The following is a 20,972-nucleotide window of genomic DNA, read 5'->3' on the forward strand; positions in this document are numbered from 1 at the left end:
CAGATAGTGCAGTGCAACCTATGATAACCTTTTAGTACCTGGATTGCAAATGATAATGCTCTAGAGGAAGGAGAGAGAGAGAGAGAGAAAGAGAGAGAGAGAGAGAGAGAGAGAGAGAGAGAGAGAGAGAGAGAGAGAGAGAGAGAGAGAGAGAGAGAGAGAGAGAGAGAAAATTTCCATAGAGGCAGCAGGCTGGAGAGGGTGGAGCCAAGTAGTTGGAGGGAAACTTGAAACATTGGTGGCTGGAAATGTACAATGGTGAAGGGATGGTGTTGGAACAGGGTATAACTGAAACCCAATCATAAACTACTTTGTAACTGTATAACTCACAGTGATTCAGTAAAACAAACTTTTAAAAAGAGTAGTGGTAAGATTATACATATTTGTTGTCCTGTTTCAGATAATAAGGGAAAAGCTTTTAGTTTTAAAAACACCACTAAGCATAATATTATCTATGGATTTTGTTATTTATTGCATACTGATTTTATAACCGGCTACTTTACTGTATTGATTTGTCATTTCTATAAGGCTTTTAGAGGACTCTTTGGGTTCTTCAATGTATATATCATGTCATCTGAATATAAAGAAAGCTTAAAAATTTACAGCTGAAAATACTCTACCTAAAAAAAAAGTATTAGATATGGAGAAATATCGCTTCTCAGCCTTTTGGCTAAGATCAAGTGTAGATATGGAGAAATAAAGACTATGGAGATACGTCTTATAGACAGTTCCAATAAAATCAAACACCAAAATCCATCAGTTCAGCTTAATTGCAGTGTGAGATACTCATTAGGAATGTTGGTATTCTGAGATCCTAATGGTGGGAGGTACCATTTTTATGCAATCCCCTTATTATGCAAGGGGATGGGGAACTAAAAGCAAATTTGGGATTGAGGTGAGACGAGTGAGGATGGGGAAGAGTTTTGTCAATTATAGGTCTTCTATGGGACCAGAGAATTCTGCAGACAGATTCAGTGAAGGTTTCCAAGCATTATCGGTATTCTACAGCACACCAAGGGAGCGTATTATTACAATGAATGACAATTAAAAGTTTATTAAAATAAAGAACTATAAGAAAAACTATGAGATACAGACACCATTAAAGGAAATCCCAAGACCAACCATATCAACATTCCTAATGGGCCAAATTCGCAACAATCCTCTGTCACTCAGCTGATGCTCTGCTGTGGGGATCAGAACGGAATCACCCGGTAGTGCTGCTGGGACCTCATCTCCTGGATCCAAGGATTCTCCCAGTGAGGCTGCACGTGTTGCAGCACCACATTCCAGAGCTTCAGTTTTCTGTGATGATGCTGTAGGAAACTCTGGAGCTGTCTCTGGTGGCCGCACTGTGGCTGCCGGCTCGAGAGATTTTCCAGCTTTTCCAATTTCACTCGTCTCCTGCAACATGAGAGGAGCTGGAGGAAAAGCCAGTTCTAATTCTGGAGAAGGTGCTGGATATGGAAGAGGGGAAAAGATCACTCGGACACCTGCCTCCAAATGCTTGTCCAAGGGTGGATCCCAACTGGAACCTGCAGGGAGACCACCCACAGCCCACCATAGGTTGTCTCCCCCAATACACTGCTCACTGAGATTGATCCACTGGATCACCAGTTCCTGAGACAACTCCTGGTATGGTGAGCCCCACTCCCACCAGCCTTTCCTTTGGTCCATATGATCAGAATCCATCTGGGTTTCTCATCTTTATTCCCTGGATCCTCTGTATTTAGTTTCCCCTTCTTTGCTTCGTGAGATCAACGAGCTGTACAGTGGTTGTTCTGGTATCTTTTTGTTATTGTGTTTTTTTCTGGGTCACACCTGGCTATGCTCAGAGGTTACTTCTGGCTCTGCACTCAGGAATTACTCCTGGCGGTGCTCTGGGGGCCATATGGGATACTGGGAATCGAACCTGGGTCAGCTGTGTGCAAGACGAACATCCTATCCGCTGTGCTATTGCTCCAATCCCTGTTCTGGTATCTTGTTAAAAGGCTCTACCTGGGAAAGTAGGAGTCCCTGTGTGGGGGACCTCTCCATGTCTGATGTCACCCCCCAAAATCTCCTGGCTTTCTTTGATGCTGGGATACGCCATGTTTGAACCAGAGAGAGTTTGGGTGTCCTCAATAAGCTGATTGTCTTCTATTTGTGTGCAGCAATGTTGAGACAAGACCAGCAGAGTTTCAACACTCACACCGTATACACTGTCATCACTGATTCTCAGTCCCCTGACTCTCCCCCAGATCGCTACAGACTTGTAGGGGTCCCCCAAGGATGAACAGGATACAAATTAAGACAATTTATGGCTGACAGGCAACACGCAGTATTCCCTGATCAATAATCCATCTTGTTCTAGGGTGTGACTTTGACCTACCCTCCTGCCAGGGTAGGATTTTCCATAGGAATACTTTTTACACTCATGGACACCACAAATTTGCATATGATGCACCACCCACACTTGGGGTAGGGATACTGAAGTGCCCCATTGGCATCAGTGCTGTGTCCTGGGCTGCTATGTCCTGCCTGTGTTGCCTTGTCTGACCTTTGGTGATCTCCATACAAAATGCCATGGAGGTGTGCAGTGAGTCCTCACCCATTTTCTTATTCTCTTCACCTGCTCCCCTTATAGCTCTTTAGGACAGAGTCTTAGGATCAAGGGAAACATCAAAACATGGCAAGTTGGTCTGTGTCACCAGCAGTGAAATCAGTAAACTGTCAATTATAGAATTTGAGTGCCTGGTGACTGGGGTTCCAAGCTCTGTCAGACCTCATCACAGAGGTCACTTCCTGATTCTCAGACTTGAACTTCCTCCTCAAAATGGCTTCTTCATAGCCCCTCTGTGAGGGACTGCTCACTCTCTACCCTCTGTTCTGGTCACACAAAGTTACACCTACATAGTCAACTTGCCGCCCTGAGAAGGCAGAGGGCAGCTAGGACCTCTGGTGTCAGGGCAGACCTGGCTTCAGTCCTGGACCTTCTTACTGATGATGAGATCTTGGAGAATCCCTGCATCCCTCATCCCACCACCTTTGTCCATGCCTTGAGGTTGGTTCTAGTATCTCCTTCTAGATGCCATAGGAGTGTGTGTGTGTGTGTATGTGTGTGTGTGCGCGCACGCACGCGCGCGTGTGTGTATAACATGTGTGTCTTCAAGTCCCACATATGAGAGAGATATGTACAAAGGGAATTTTAAATGGGTTCAATAAATAAGTCAATCCTTCGTAGGATGGAAGGTTGAGAATAATGAGTGTTTCCTTTCTCTTGCTTTTCCTCAAAAGCCATATAAAGAAGATAACAAAATATAGAGTAATGATTACAGATATGCTTCAAGAAAAAAATGGCTTATATACTTATCTCTCAAAGAATGTACACACACACACACATTCCCAAGCTATTGGAAAGAGATAATTGTAGATTTTAATATGTGAACCTAACAAAGCAAAACACTTTCTGGGGCTGGAGCGATAGTACAGCAGGAAGGGCATTTGCCTTGCTTGTGGACAACCCGAGTTCGATCCCCAGCATCCCATATGGTCTCCTGAGCACTTCTAGGAGTAATTTCTGAGTGCAGAGCCAGGAGTAACCCCTGTGCATTGCCGGATATGACCCCCCCCCAAAAAAGCAAAAATCCCCCACAACCCTTTCCTTCTCTAATCTAGTGAAAATATCACTTTTAATTGTTTGTACAGGTTGATGGGCAATAGACATATGGAAAAAGTGTTCAGTATCTCTCATAATTAACAAAATAAAAGATCAAAACAACAATGAGATATGGCACGTATGAAAAGGTCTGAAAGCAGTCATTGTTGATGGGGTTGTGGTGAGAAAGGAACCCTCATCCCGTGTTGGTGGGTATGTCATCTGGTTCAACCTTTTTAGGAAGCAATACGGATATCTACCAAACAATAGGAATAGAACTGAAACCACTGCTTGACATCTATCCCCCAAACACAAAAACATTAATTCTAAAGGACATATGCGCACCTATGTTCATCACTGCACTTGGTACCATATCAAGATGCACCCAAATAGGAATGAACAGATCAAGTTGTGGCATAGACACACAATGGAATATTATGCAGCTCTAAGAAAGAATGAAAGCATGCAATTTTCAGCAATGAACTAGAAAATATTCTGAGTGAACTCAATCAGAAACAAAGGGATAGACAGAGAATTATCTCTCTCATATGTGGGACTTGAAGACACACAGCAAGATAACAACAAAGGACCAAATGCAACACAATTGAAGAACTGAGCCGTGAAATTGAATTTGTGGTGGGGGCAGTTGAGCAGGTGGAGAGGCGTGGTGCTTAGGGAAGGAAGATGGATACAGTAGTGATGACGGATGTGGTGTTGAAATTACATGCATAAAACACCATCATTAAGAATACTGCAAATCACAGATTATCAAGAAAAGAATGTTGTAAAAAATAAATGGTGACACAGGATACTAAAATTAGTTTAATAAATCTACAAATGCTGCTGAGTTAGAACTATTTAACATCAGAAATGTAACATATAGTCCAATGTCATCAGTGCTGAAAGTGGGGCATGTCTAATAACTGTTATCCACGCTAGAGTATCCACGCAGAAGATATATTTTCCAAGTAAAATTAAGTATTTAAAGTCATTAAATGTGTCCAAAATATTGGATGTGTGCACCTTGTCATAAATATTTTGACATGTATATCTAGTTCTATATTAACATAGAAATAAATGTATTCTTATTCTAAAGTTGCAACCTTAAGAATAATCAAATAAAATTACCATTAGCATAATAATACCTGTCCCAGTTGTTTTTGATTTCTTGTTTTGCATTTCTGGTAATTCAGGTAACATTGTCATATTCATTTATTCATTTATTTATTCATTTAGACTAAGGAAAAGGAGCAGCCCTCTTTATTATCCTCTGCAGGGCTTCTTTGATCTCCCTGTTCCTCAGACTATAGATGAGAGGGTTTAACATGGGAGTAATGATAAGATAGAAAACTGAGAGGACCTTGTCCTGTTTCTCAGATTGGGCAGAGCTTGGATGCATGTACACAGCCAGGGCTGTGCCATAGAAGAGGGTGACAACTGCCAGGTGGGAGGCACAGGTGTTGAAGGCCTTGAGACTGCCTTTGACTGAGGATATTTTCAGGATGGAAGCTACAATAAAAACATAGGATAAGAGGATAAAGAGCATAGAGCCAAACCCAACAAGCACAGCAGCAATGAAAAGAATTGTTTGGGTGATGAAACGACTAGAGCAAGACAAGAGAATAATCTCAGATATGTTACAGAAGAAATGCTGGATGACATACGGCCCACAGAAATACATATTAAAACAAGGAATCGTTTCAAGGATACTGCAAAGCAAACCACTGCCAAGGGCCCCAGCCACCATCTTCTGACAGAGCCCAGGCGCCATGATGGCTGAGTACTGCAGGGGGTTACCAATGGCCACGTATCTGTCATAGGCCATGGCGGCCAGGAGGCAGTACTCAGCCTGCCCCATCCAAGAAACAGCAAAGTACTGGGTAGCACAGGCAATGAAGGAAATTGTTTTTTCTTCGTTGAGGAAATCTGAAAGCATCCTGGGGCTTATGGAAGCAGTAAAGCAGATGTCTATTGATGAAAGACAACTGAGGAAAAAGTACATGGGTGTGTGCAGGTGGGAGTCCATCCTGATGAGGATGATCAGACTCAGGTTCCAGAATAGCGTCACCAGGTAGATCCCGAGGAAAACGGGAAAGAGAATAAGCTGCAGCTCTTTGTCATCTGTGAGTCCCAGGAGAACAAACATGACCACTGAGGAATGATTTCTCTCCTCTTCCATAGAGATGTTTGGCTGCATCTGCTCCAAAAGAGATGAAAGAAGAAAATGACTTCCTTTTCAAAGGCACAAAATAAATGCTTTCTTTCCAGTAATTATATACAGATTGTTGAGCCTATCTTTATATTTTTATATGTGATTATGAACTTTAACCAATTCTCTTGGCAAAATTTATCACTGTCTCGTTAAGGCAAAGATGGTATTAGATACCTTAAATACATTATTTCTTAAAATTTTTAAATTTCATCTTATTCTATTTCATATTTTATATAAATATATATTTTTTAAAAATATACATTAGGAATACAGAGTCTCTTGTAGCCAAGCAACATCTAATAGCCTAGTTCTCCCTCTTGGAGAGCCTGACAAGCTACAGAGAGTCTATTACCTGCTTGGGAGAACCTGGCAAACTCCCCGTAGCGTATTTATATCCCCAATACAGTAACAGATATATACATACCTCTCGGAGAGCCCGGCAAGCTACCAAGAGTATCCCACCCACATGGCAGAGCCTGGCAAACTACCTGTGGCGTATTCAATATGCCAAAAACAGTAACAATAAGTCTCATTCTCCTGACCCTGAAAGAGCCTACATTCATTGAGAAAGATGATTAAGGGGAGGCTGCTAAAAAATCTCAGGGCTGAGTGTAATACTGAGTGTTACTGGTGCCCGCTCGAGTAAATCAACAAACAATGGGATGACAGTGACACAGTTGATACATTAGGAAAAAAATTATAATACTTTATTTGATAATTGAGTATGATTTTACTCAGTCTTAGCTTCGATATGAATTCAATAATCAAAGAAGTGCCTAAAACATTCTGGGTCTCATATGTAAATTTGAGCCTGGAGGAGGTACTCATAAAATATACCTGATAGTAACTATTCACTTAATGTATACTATGAAAGTTGGGCAATTTTAACTGCTTTTCTGTTTTCCTAAGGCTGGTGACATATAATAGCAGCATGGCTATAAGCATCTTGGAAATGAATGTGATTTAACTAAGGTAATTAAAGTTAGGAAAAATTTGGAGTGTTTTATAAGCCCCAAATGAAAGATCCATTATGCTCCACTCCTTGTAGCTGATGATTTTATTTTCTTAATTCAGAGACAATTACAAATCAAATGATCTAGACAGGGCTTTGGCTTGGTTTGTCCTAGAAATGACTGAGGTCTGTCTCAGCACTTCTCAAAGACTGTATGGCTACGGAAATTACCCACTACTTGCTCCAGCCCAGGTCCTTTCTCCTAGAATAGAGATTCCTGTTAACTTGTTTGAGTTAATATTTTTGTAAATCTGTTATAATATTAGAGGAAAACACCATAGGGATCTTGCCAGGCTCTGCTGTGTGGGTGGGATACTCTCAGTAGCTTGCCAGGCTCTCCAAGATGAATGGAGGAATCGAACCCGGGTCGGCTGCATGAAAAGCAAACGCCTTACCCGATGTGCTATCGCTCCAGCCTGGCAAGCTCCTTGTGGCATATTTGATATGTCAAAAACAGTAACTAGTCTCACAATGGAGATGTTACTGGTGCCCTCTCTAGCAAATCGATGAACAACAGGATGACAGAGCTACAGTGCTACAGTGTTAGAATATTTAGAGCCTCTTTCTAGAAAACACAAATTATGATTTTATTAAATTCTCATGACAAACTTGAGTCTATCCATGAGTCCCCAATGGCAGACTGGGCACACTATGTTCCTTCAAAAACAAATGACCTCAATTCATGCAAAAAATTGATTTCTTTTAAGTAATAGATATGGTAATTAGGAAATTGAGGCAAGAATTCTGCAAGATTATTTCTCATTCTCTCTTTGGGGTCAGTCCTGGGAAGGCAAACAGTAAGTCTTCAAGACAAAGGGTTAAAAATCAAAAGAATATTTTTGCCAGAGGCAAAATCAATATGCTATAGATGTCACTTTCTCCAAATGGCCGCTAGAACAACTCCTGACACATGTCACAGTTCTATTCAGATGAATTTATACTAGAAACAAAAATTATAAAAACTCTTCGGTTGAAAATAGCTATCAAATGTGGCTTGAGATTGTGACTATGGGAGACAGTTGACACTAACAGAATAAATTAAGCCCGTGTACTAAAAATATCTCTTGACATTAACATCAAGCATATCGTCCTTTTGTTCAACCATTTTCAAGCTCTTAGTTCAAGAATGAATTAAAGGAAAAATTTCCATAAAATAATAAGGCTACACATAGAGAAGCAAGGTCAACTGGGTCTTTACCCTAAAAAAAAAAGGTCTTTTCTGCAACTGCAAAACTGATAAAATCATTCATTTTGTTGCAATTTTGATGAACCTGGAGGACATGTTAAATGAAGTCAGAAGAAAGACAAAAATGGAATGATCTCACTTATCTGCGATAAATAGAAAAACAGGATAAGAAAATGCAAGGTATCAAAGGGGAACACCTAGATCATCCTTGAACCTAGAGTATCAGAAATAGAAGGACAGGGAAGGAAAAAAATTAGGGAAGAAGTAGGACACAGCAAAAGTGGTTTTAAAAGGGAAATTCATAGCAATTCAAGTTTCATTAGCAATCAAGCTCACACAAATAACCTAATTACGCAGTTTAAGAAGCTAGACAAAGTCCAACAAGGTGAACTCCCAAAAAGAAAAAGGAAGGAAATACTAAAAATAAGATAGAAAATTAATAAAATAGAAACCAAAAAATTTTCTAAAGATCAACAAAACCAAGAATTTATTCTTTAAAAGAATAAATAAAATTGGGAAATCATTACCAGGACTTACAAAGGAAGATCTAAAATGCTATTAAACTGAGTCAGAAAAGGAAGGGGAGACATCACAACAGAAACCATAGAAATTTAAACTATCACCAGGGATTACTTTAAAAATCTTTATGACCTGAAACAACAAAATCTAGAAGATGTAGATATATTTTTGGTCTCCTATAACCTTCAAAGTTTAAATCAAGAGAAAGTAGAGCAGCTGAACAGCCCAATTACAATCAAGGAAATAGAAATGATAATCACAAGTCTCCACCAAAGCAGAAGCACAGATTTATGTGGATTTGTTCATGAGTTCTTCCAGATCTACTCCCTGTCCTTTTCTGGTCTTTCAGAAAGATGGATAAACAAGAATCCTCTAAAACAGTGTCTATGAGGAAGACCTTACCCTAATACTAAAGCAGACAGAGACATCACAGAAACCAGAAGACCATAGACCTAAATTTTTAATGAACATAAATTCAACGATCTTCAACAAAATATTAGCAAACAATACAATAATATATCAAAAAAAGTCAGACACAATGACCAAATAGCATTCATCCCTGGGATGCAAGGGTGGTTTAATATATGCAAGTCAATCAACTTGATATATCCTATCAAACAAGGAAAAGTAAAAAATTATATGAAGATATCAATAGATTTAGAAAAGGCATTTGACAAAATCCAATGACTATGAATAATTAAAAACTTTCAATAAGATAGGACTTGAAGAAACTTTCCTTAACAAAGTTAAAGCCATTTACAAAAAGCCCACAACATTGTACTCAGTGGTTTAAAACTGAAAGCCTTCCCTCCACATTCAGGCACAAGACAAGGCAAGCTTGACTCATCACTACTATCCAATATAGTATTGGAAGTTTTGGTCATAGCAATTAGGCAATCAAGAGATAGTAAAGACATTTATATTTTAAAATAAGTCAAACTCACACTATATGCAGATAACATGATACTATACTTAAAAAATCCTAAATAGTCTGCAAAAGAAACTTCCCAGAAACAATCTTCCTCATCAAATAATTTTAAACAAACTAGTCAGTCACTTGGCAAAAAATGAATTCACACCTCTTTCTAATAGCATGCACAAGATTCTATTCAAATTGGTTTAAAAACCTTGAGATCAGATCTGAATCCATAAATTATATTGATTTAAACATAAGCAGAACCTTTCATTAAGTTAAATTTTGGGGCACCTTCAATAATTCCATGCCGTTGTCCAAGCAAAGTAAGAAAAGATACACGAATGGGATGGGACTACATCAAATTAAGACATTTTCTGCACCAGAAAAGAATCAGAACAAAAAAAGCACCCCACAACTTAGAAAAAAATATTTGCATAAAATTCATTTGACAAAGGGCTAATATCCAAGATATATACATAGAGATGCTAGACAAAAAGCAATTCCATCAAAAATTGGGGAGAAGAGATAAACAAAATATTTCTCAAAGAAACACACAGATAACCAATAGACATATGAAAAAAGCGTCAGGTTATAATGATAGTACAGTGGTAAGGAATTTGCCTTGATATGGCTAACCCAGATTCAATCCCCAGCACCCCATATGGCCCCCCAAATGAGTCCTCCAGGAGTGATTCCTGAGGACAAAGCCAGGAGTAAACCCTGAGCACAGCAAGGTTTAACCTCAAACCCCAACCACCCCCTTAAATTTTGCATCTCTGATCCTCATGAAAATAGAAATCAAAACAATAATCAGATTTCACCTCACACCAATAAGACTGGAACACATCATAAAAGAACAACAACAACCAATGTTGGCAGGGATGTGGGTTAAGAACTCTCATCCATTTCTGGTAGGAGTGTCTATTGGGTTAATCTTCTTGGAAAACAATATAGTCACTTCTCCAAAAATCTAAAATTTGAGCAATTTGATTCTTCAATTTCACTTCTTGGTAATCTGCCCTTGAAGGACCAAAATACCTACTGACAAAAGATATTTTCAGTCTTATGGTCATTTGGAACATTATTCACGATAGCCCAAATCTGGGAACACCTTGTATCTAAGAATAAATGACTTATAAAGAAACTACGGTATAGATTACTACTTGACTATAAGATGAAATCATGCAATTTTGTTGTTATGTGGATGAAACTGGAGCACATCATTATGAGAGAAGTTAGCCAGAAGGACAGATAAAGAATGTTCTCTCCTCTATTGAAATATAAAGAAACATAATAAGGGAATAACAAATGGCCAAAGGCAACAGAGCCTAAGAGCTAGTCTACAGAGCTGAGTTTACCACGATGGAAGTATAAGGGGATATGTACGTTCCGTGGAACACTCTGATGTAGAACATAAAGTAGAAATTGCATGCATGAAACTCTATTAACAGTACTATAAATTGTACCTAAAGGAAAATATAAACACATATTGCCGAAATGGGAAAAAATATTTCCATGCCATTCATCAGACAGAAAGCCAACATCCAAAAGACATAAAGCTCAAAGTTGGAGACTACCCATGTACTCAACGACAGATGAGTAGATTAAAAAATTGTGGTATATGGATGCAATATAGTACTACTCAGTCATATAAACAGAGGAAATTATACCTTTTGTATTGAGGCTTTGTACTGAAAGGCATCACAGTGTAAAATATTACAAAAGGAGAAGACAAATACTTGATGAGCATATCAGAGAATCAAAACAAACCCCCCCAAAAATAAAATCAATACAAAGTGTTTGACTCTGATCTCAAAATTTAGTTTACCAGAAGGTAAAGGGAGAGTGAGATTTAATAGGGAGAGAGCCCAGTAGACTATGGTTGAAAAATTTTGGTAGCTCATATTAGGTTTGTTTTGGTAGAAAATTTTTGAAGAGGTGGAATTGTGCCCTTAGCATGTGGCTGGAGAGATAGTGGGCATATGCCTTCACACAGCTGACCTAAATTTGATCCTGAGCATCCCATATGTCTCCCAAGCAATTCCAGGAATAATTTCTGAGTGCACAGCTAGGAGTAACCCCTGAATACCACAAGGTGTGTTCCAAGAAACAAAAAAGAAAAAAATAAAAAGAAATTTTAGCCCCCAAACATATGAAATCTTAAAAATAGGCATTACCTCAATGAAAAAATATTTTTAAATCTTCAGCAGGTGGAACTCACCAAAGCTAAAAGTTTCTGCCTACAAAAGAAAAATCAGAAAATAAATGAGACTTACAGCATGGGATAAAATATTTAATACTACATCGATGTATCACTGTATCACTGTCCTGTTGTTCATCGATTTACTTGAGCCAACGCCAGTAACATCCCATTCGTCCCAGCCCTGAGATTTTAGCAGTCTCTCCTTACTCATCTTTCCCAATGATATGGAGGCTCTTTCAGGGCCAGGGGAATGAGACCTGTTATTGTTAGTGTATTTGCCATATCGAATACAGCAGGGGAAGCTTGCCAGGCTCTGCCATGTGGGCGGGATACTCTCGGTAGCTTGCTGGGCTCTCCAAGAGGCATATTAAGATTTGTAAAAAAAATAAAAGTGCATGCACATGGGAGGGATGATGTGATGTGTGTTTGTGGGTTCTCAGGGCAGCTCTCTCTTGCCACTCACGTTCGGTGATCTTGAGACCCTGTGTACAGACTGGATCGGGATGGCTCCTCCTTTGTGCTCTGCTACATATTATATTACATATTACATAAATACCATGTATTATTTCAAAAACTACCATCTTATATGTGTACATATATGGAAATAATTAATCTCTTAAGAAAAATCAAACAATACAATTTAAAGCAGACATTGATCATTGAATTTCTCAGAGCGGTCTCAGTAACGTCTTAATTCATCCTAGCCCTGAGATTTTAGAAGCTTCTCTTTACATGGTGCCGCATTGGAGGCTTTTTCAGGGTCAGGGGAATGAGACCCATCATTGTTACTGGGTTTGGCATTTGAATACTCCATGGTGCACAATAAAACTACCATAAGATATCACTTGAAACTTGTTAGAATATCAATCATCAAGAAGACAAGAATCAAATAATGGTGAGCATGTAAAAATAAGACAATCTTTGTACATCATTAATGGAAATGTTTAGTGCTTCACTGACTGTGGAAAACAGTATGAAAATTTCTCCCAAAAATTTGAATAGAACTACCATGTGATCCATTAATCTGTTTGGGGGTTAAATATCTGAAAAAAAGGATAGGCACTCTATCTTCAGGCACAACTTTTAAATATCTGCACTGAACTACTCACAAAATCACATTAATTGTTGCATTAAATTTCTGCATTTAACTACAGAGTATAAGTAAGTATACATGTTTGTTGGGCTAATGCTAAAAATTCAGTAAGGAAGTTCAGGAGTGAGATAAGAAATTTGTCCACTGGAACTGGAGAGATAGTACTGAAGGAAGGCACTTGCCTCACATGAAACTGACCCATATTCTATCCCTGGAACCACACATGGTCCCCTGAGCACTGCCAAGAGTGAATCCTGAGTACAACCAAGTGTGCTCCCCCCAAACATAAAATAATAAATAGGAAACATATTAGTAGAATATTAATACAGTGGGTATGCAATAGAAAGACATAGAGATAACTTGTGACTAATCACAATTTTGGATGCAATTTTTAAATAATATTATCACATCCAAATGATTAAATTTGCATGTGGTACTATCTAGAGGTAGGGGAAATTTTCTGAATAATCCTTGCTAGCTTTTCTCCTTAGAGCTCATTCACAGATATTGTTTAACAAGGAGACAAGGAAATTACTATATAATTGAACATTCACTGATAGCATAGTCACCATTCTCATGTACATATCACTTTAGGAAAAGCTACAATATTTATTCCTCCTCATCTAAGTAAAATGAACTATAGAATAATGTATCTCTCCTAAGAGAAAGTAATGAAGATATTTTGCAAATATTAGCACAGCGGGTAGGGTGTTTGCCTTACATGCGGCTGACAAGGGTTCGATTCCTCCATCCCTCTCCAAGAGCCTGGCTAGCTACCGAGAATATCCCGCTGCACGGCAGAGCCTGGCAGGCTACCCATGGCATATTCTATATGTCCAAAATGGTAACAAGAAGTCTCTCAATGGAGACGTTACTGGTGCCTGCTCGAGCAAATCAATAAACAATGGAGAACAGTGCTACAGTGCTACTTACTGCAATGTAATGAAATGATGCAAAGCTTGTGCCCAAAGATGCCCAAGGTAATAACAAAACCTGCCAGGACTGATCCCAGACCACAGAGGCAGGAGTGGTCCCTGAGCACCAGCAGATGTAGCTGGACACTTTCCATCAAAAAGAGAAAGAAAAACAAAACATTAGCAAACCCTAAAGAGAGAGTTATATTAAACCAATGATACAGCTGCTAATTTTAGATGCCATTCAGCTCCACATCAATTTTATGTCATCTAGATTTCACTAATTAAACCTTAATTTTTATTGATTTATATCTCGAGATTTATATATTTTTATTCATTTAGAAAATTTCTTACTTTTATTTGATGCTTCTTGGTGAAAGTAGAACAAAAGAGAAATATATGAAAGAACAGCACACAAAACATGTCTCTTTTTAGTAACCCTCCTACCTATTCATCTTTGACACTGGAGCATTCCAAGCAGTTTTCGGAAATGGAAATTATGGAATACTTTTTAAGGAATAATGTGGACAGTATTACTACCTAGCCAAGTGTTAGTTACTCTTTATTGGAAGTTTTCCATGTGTCCTAGAACATGACATGTTAATCATAGCTGCATTAGACCAGTAGCTCAGAAATAATTACCTCTATGAATCTTGTGAAATTTCTAAAATATGACTTTGTTATTGAATACATGATCATAAATCCCTTAACATAAAATAAGCCACAACTTTTGGGGGCATCTACATCTTTCATTTTAATCACTAATTAAGTAGTTTTTTCCCAATCTTTCTCTCACTTGATAGTGTCAATACTAAAATATATTGATACTGTCAAAATATTCATATTATACTTCAACAGATTTACTTTCATGAAACTTTAAGCAAATTGATATGACATAAGATATTTTATAGAGCTTAATTCAAGGAGAAAGATATTTGCAGTCTTTGGTATTGTTTCTGAATTCTAGTCTTTTGCAATTCCTCACAGCAAAACCCTAAGAACTCACCCAAGAGTTATAATCAGTTTTACTCTCCTTACTTCCAACTTCTATTTTATGGTATAGCCAGATGTCCAGAAAAGACAAATATATCATTCAGTTTTCTTTCTTTGAGTATTTCACTTCAGCGTACTCAAAGATTTAGCACAGTCTTTTGTTAGCAAAGTTTGACTCACACAACCTCCCCACGAAATTACCCTGCTTCCAAAGATGAGACCTTATGTTCTTTTCAATCTGCTCCATCATATCTAACAAAGGATATGGGAGCACAAACCACAACAAAGGAAGGGCAATTACATTGTTTAAGCTGTCAATCAACTCCCTTTGGGTATAGAAAGAGACTAACTCAGTAAATTGGTCCCTTGCTTAGGCTTCATGATGATTTTCCTGCATAGCATAATCTTTTGAGACATTATTTCATCAAAGAACCATCCTTTGGCCCTCGAAGAAGAATAAGGCTGAAAAAAGAGATTTTTTCATCATTGTTATTCATAAAGTAATTTTAGCAAACCATTGAACAATCACCAGAGACACTGAATAAAGTAACAGGAACTATCAGCACAGAATCAGATTAGTTGCAATAGAGGAACACTCAGCTCTCTAACTTCTTTGGGTCAACTGTTTTACTTTTAGAGGAAATTTCATTAATGTACTGTATTCAGAAAGCTCACATAGATATAGCATAAGGCAGAACAAGAAAAGAACTTTTCTTAGTCATGGGTACCTTATCGTGCTTTTTAAAGCAAAATGAGTAGGATGAAGAGAAAGAATAAGAAAGTAATCACATGAAAGATAATTACCAATAGGAAAAGAGAACTGGGCAACTCTATTTCACAGAATATATTGCAGCACAATATATTATTTTTTCACAATTGCATAACAAAATGTCCTTATTTAACTAGCTCTTAAGGACTCAAATCTAAATTTTATGTTACCTTACAAGATTTTTTACCAATATTTCTAAATTGGTTAAATGTGTAAGACAATCTAAACAATTTCTACTTCTTTTTATCTGTTTTTTTTAGAATAGTAGAAATATTTTTAATACTAGAGCATAAATAAATGATATGAAACTAATAAAATGATGCAAAAGATCAATACAACTAATAGATGCTTTTTGAAAAGTATGAAAGCAGAAAATCCTTAGCTAGACAAAGTGGAGAAAGAGAAACTGTGGTCCAGAGAGATAAAAAAAATGGTTTAGGCTATTTACTGGCATGCAGCAGATTCATTTTTACCCTAGCAGTGCATCAGACACCCTGAGTATTCCCAAGAATGTTCCCTGAACACAGAATCTGGAATAACCTCTGAGCAATGCCAGGTTTGGGACCAAAACAAAAACAAACAAGAATCAGAGAAAACTCAACAATCTTAAAATGGAAGGTGTTTAAAATGGAGGGTGCGGGGCTGGAGCAATAGCACAGCGGGTAGGGCGTTTGCCTTGCACGCGGCTGACTCGGGTTCGATTCCCAGCATCCCATATGGTCCCCTGAGCACTGCCAGGAGTAATTCCTGAGTGCATGAGCCAGGAGTAACCCCTGTGCATCGCCGGGTGTGACCCAAAAAGCAAAATAATAATAATAATAATAAAATGGAGGGTGATTCCCAAAAGGAGAGAGAGAGGGTAAGGGGGAATGTGTCTGCCAGGAGGCAGGGGGTGGGAAGGGGTGGAGGTGGGAGGGATACTGGGAACATTGGTGGTGGAGAATGGGCACTGGTGAAGGGATGGGTACCCAAACATTGTTTGACTGAAATACAATCATAAAAGTTTGTAAGTCTGTAACTGTATCTCACGGTGATTCATTTAAATAAATAAATAAATAAAAACTTTACCAAAAAAAAAAAAGGAGGGTTATTAAAGTGAGGACCCTGTCAGGCACAGACAGAGGGACAGAGACAAATAAAGTGAAGAAATAGGAAACATTTATTATAAAGTGGAGAAATAGAGAAGTGTGCCCCTAGGCACAATCTCTCAATCCCCATCCCAAGCCTCTGGAGAGACTGGGGGACAGTCTTCTAAAATATAATTTGAATTAAATTTTAGGTTTGATTGTTGGGGGAAAATTCCAAATAATAATAGTGAGTTTTCTGTTGAAATATTGAATGTAATCAAAGTCTAGAGAGAGTAAAGTGAAGATCATTAGCCACAGAGGTGAGGGGTAGTGGGATGGGAGGTATACTGGGGTTCTTAGTGGTGGAACATGTGCACTGGTGAAGGGATGGGGGTTTGATCATTGTATGTCTGAGACTTATACCTGAAAGCTTTGTAACTTTTTTCATGGTGATTCAATAAAAAAATAAATAAAAAAAAATTTTTAAAGGGGTCCAGAAAGTAGTAAAGGGGGTAATGTGCCTTGCATGCAGCTGACCTTGGTTCACAACCTGGGGTTACATATGGTCCATTGGGCACTGACAAGTGTGATCCCTCAGGGCAGAGCCAGGATTAAGACCTGAGCACCACCAGGCATGACCAAACACAAAAATAAACTTAAAACCAAACAAAAACAGTACCAAAGAACACATTAAAATATGGGGAGAAGAAATAAAAAGAATCTTTCTGAAAGTTTTTTTATATCTTATACAGATGAACAATAGATATATAAAAAGGCTCCCTACATCACTGATCATCAAGGAAATGCAAATCAAAACAACAATCAGATCACAAATCCTGCTTGGAAAAATTGGATCACCACATGCAAGAGAGAGGGATGGGGGAGAGGAGAAGTAGTGCAGTGGGCAGAATGCTTGCCCTGCAGGCAGATGACCAAGGTTCTGTCTTGGCACTCGCTACGGTCCCCCAAGCAAGGCCAAGAATGATTCCTAAGAGCGGAACCAGGAGTAAGCCCTGAAAACCACCAAATATGGCCCCCTCCGTCCCCCCAAAAATAGAAAGCAAACAAAACATGAGAAACTGATCCATATCTTACAGTGAGGACAGTGACAAAACTAAAAACAAGAAAATGTGTTTCATTTTAGAAGAAAAAGAGAGGACACTGTTGGGGAGATATCCCAAAGGGCTGGAGTGTCTGCAGGTCAGAGGCCCGGGTTCAAGACTCAGTACCTCATGTCTGCCTGAGCACTTGCAAGAGAGGTTTCTGAGCAGTAGCAGGTATGCCCCTCTAAAATAACAGAAAAAGAGTTACACATATCGCTAGTGAGTGCATGTAAATTACATTCATTCACAGAGAAAAAGTTGGTTCCATATATTCTGTTTTTCTGTGCATTCTCAGGCATACACACACAGTCTCGTAAACTACTAGAGAAGAAAAGGACTATATATAGATTTTAATATGTGGGTCTAACAAAGCAAAATCCTTTCCAATTCTGATCAGTAGAGGATATTATCTTTTGAATGAACACAAAATAAATTTTTTAGAGCCAGAAGTGCTGAGGAATGAAAAAGAACAATGCAATTGAAGAAATGTAAAATATTACTTGAGAGAAAGAAATCTATAATAACTGTGTGAATCAAGCCAGTATATCTAACTGGTTTTCCAGGTGAAATTAGACCCTTGAAGTAATTTACATAGTCAAAGGAATTATGCATATATAGTGCAAATTTATTTGGTATTGGCTTGTGTCTGTCAAACAGAAATTAAAATAATAATTATATAGTTATATGGAAATAAATTTAATCTTACTTTAAAACCTCTCGGAGAGCCTGGCAAGTTACCAAGAGTATCCCGTCCACACAGCAGAGCCTGGCAAGCCACCATGGCATATTCAATATGCCAAAAACAGTAACAACAAGTCTCAAATGGAAATATTATTGATGCCCGCTTGACCAATTGATGAACAATGGGAGGACAGTGTTACATGGCTACTTTAAAACCTCAAGAATATGATAAAAATCACCATGCATATAATAATAAATATGCAAATAGTACTTGAGCTATTTTGCTTATTTATGATTTTACAATGTTTAAGTTTAGTTAGCATTACCAAATATACTTTGGGGGAACAGCTATGCTAGCCACTATAAAACTGACGTGCCAGCCCAAATATTTTTACTGAGAAAGGTGTGTAGCCTTCTTTATCATTCTTTTGAGGGCCTCTTTGATTTCCTTGTTTCTCAGACTATAGATAAGAGGGTTTAACATGGGAATAATGATAATATAAAACACTGAGAGAACCTTGTCCTTATTCTCAGAGTGACCAGAACTTGGATGCATGTACACAGCCAGGGCTGTGCCATAGAAGAGGGTGACAACTGCCAGGTGGGAGGCACAGGTGTTGAAGGCCTTGAGACTGCCTTTGACTGAGGATATTTTCAGAATGGAAGCTGCAATAAAACCATAGGATAGCAGGATAATGAGCAAAGACCCAAACCCAACAAACACAGCCGCAAGGAAAAGAATCATTTGGGTGACAAAGGGATTAGAGCAAGACAAGATGATAATCTCAGATATGTTACAGAAGAAATGTTGGATGATATTGGACTTGCAGAAATACAAGTTAAAACAAGGGACCGTTTCAAGGAAGCTACAAAGAAAACCACTAAAGAGGGCTCCAGCCACCATCTTCTGACAGAGCCCAGGCGCCATGATGGCTGAGTACTGCAGGGGGTTACCAATGGCCACATATCTGTCATAGGCCATGGCGGCCAAGAGGCAGTACTCAGCCTGACCCATCCAAGCTGCCACAAAATACTGGGTAGCGCAGGCAATGAAGGAAATTGTTTTTTCCTCTTTGAGGAAATCTGAGAGCATCCTGGGGCTGATGGAAGCAGTAAAGCAGATGTCTATGGATGCAAGACAACTGAGGAAAAAGTACATGGGTGTGTGCAGGTGGGAGTCCATCCTGATGAGGATGATCAGACTCAGGTTCCAGAATAGCGTCACCAGGTAGATCCCGAGGAAAACGGGAAAGAGAACAAGCTGCAGCTCTTTGTCATCTGTGAGTCCCAGGAGAACAAACATGACCACTGAGGAATGATTTCTCTCCTCTTCCATAGAGATGTTTGGCTCCATCTTCTAAAAAAACAAAAGATAAAAAGACAAAATGACTGCACTCTCAAAATGCAAAAATAAAACTCTTCATTTATTTTTCAGTAATAAAGCTGACTCAATTCAATCTTATATCATCACAGTTCAGGTCATCTCTGTATTTTGTACATAAACATGAATTTCAACCGACCAATTCTTTTGGCAAATTTTTTACTGTCTCCTTTGAGATAAAGATAATAATTAAATAATCTTTAATATAATCCCCTCAAAAATCTTTAATTGCATGTTCTTCCATTTCAAATTTATAGATATATAAAATTTTAAGGATTAATCAGCAAAATCCTGCCTGGTAGATAATCTTATATTATCTACATAATCTAGAATTATTTTACTCAGCCTTGACTCTAAAATTAACTTGGTGCTTGAAGAAGTACCCAAAGCATGCAAAGTCTTTTAATTAAAATAAAAACCTGCAATAGTTGCTCATAATATCTCTTAGAGAACTTTACTTAACCAATATGAGGGAGAGCAGAAAATTCTTAACTGCCTTTCATCTTTCAGAAGGCCTTGAGATATGTACGAGAATAATGCAATACAGTGATGAGAAATAGTCACACAATGAGAAGCAGTTTGAAAATAAATGTGATTTAACTAATGTAACTGAAATTGAAAAGCTCCTGGGTGTTTGATAAACCACAGTTGAAAGAGCCATTGTTCTCTCTTTTTTCTAATTGTGTCATGGTTTGCTTAATTCAGTGACACTTAGGAATAAAACTCCCTGAAACAGAGTATTTTGGGAGAGATGTGTTTTAGATGAACACACACTGCTTATTCAGGATTCATCCCTGCAGTGTTTGGGCAACCACGAGCTTTAGGAATCCATCCAGAGTTCACTTTACTCCCTTGAGTTAATGTCCTGGTTTCTAGAACAGTGATTCTTCAAGTCATTTAGTTAATGATACTTTGAAAGTCTGTTGGAATCTCTAGGTCCTATTTCCAGAAAACTGCAATTTTTGTGCGTGGCTTTATTGAGTTCTCTGTCCAACCTTAATGCTATCCGTGGTCCCAACATGCAATCTGGGAACACCCAATTTCTCCAAAGAATAGTGACTGAACTCATAGAGCTGTTAAGATGCTTAAACAAAGGGCATGGGAATTAGAACACTGAGGCAGGATTTCTGGGAGTTCTTTACTCTTTCCAGACTGCCCAGGGAAGGCATTATAAAACAAACGGTAAGTAACTAAAAGTATTTTTTCCCCACAGGCACTTTATGTTCTTCAACATGTTATAGATGTTACTTTGTCTAGATTACCATTAGAACAACTCCCAACACCAACAA

At 38.3% G+C, this 20,972-nt stretch overlaps 2 protein-coding genes across 2 annotated transcripts; both read right to left on the bottom strand.

Annotated features, from left to right (window-relative positions):
* Nucleotides 1-4,871: 4,871 nt before the first annotated feature.
* Nucleotides 4,872-5,831, bottom strand: LOC101555597 (olfactory receptor 5A1-like). Its single transcript, XM_004620485.2, has one exon. The coding sequence runs from the start codon at nucleotides 5,829-5,831 to the stop codon at nucleotides 4,872-4,874; it is 960 nt and encodes a 319-aa protein (XP_004620542.2).
* Nucleotides 5,832-18,693: 12,862 nt separating this feature from the next.
* On the bottom strand, nucleotides 18,694-19,656 carry LOC101555856 (olfactory receptor 5A1-like). The gene has a single exon (XM_004620486.2). The coding sequence runs from the start codon at nucleotides 19,654-19,656 to the stop codon at nucleotides 18,694-18,696; it is 963 nt and encodes a 320-aa protein (XP_004620543.2).
* Nucleotides 19,657-20,972: the final 1,316 nt, after the last annotated feature.

Source organism: Sorex araneus, chromosome 6, assembly GCF_027595985.1.
Source record: "Sorex araneus isolate mSorAra2 chromosome 6, mSorAra2.pri, whole genome shotgun sequence".
Classification (NCBI taxonomy): Eukaryota; Metazoa; Chordata; class Mammalia; order Eulipotyphla; family Soricidae; genus Sorex; species Sorex araneus.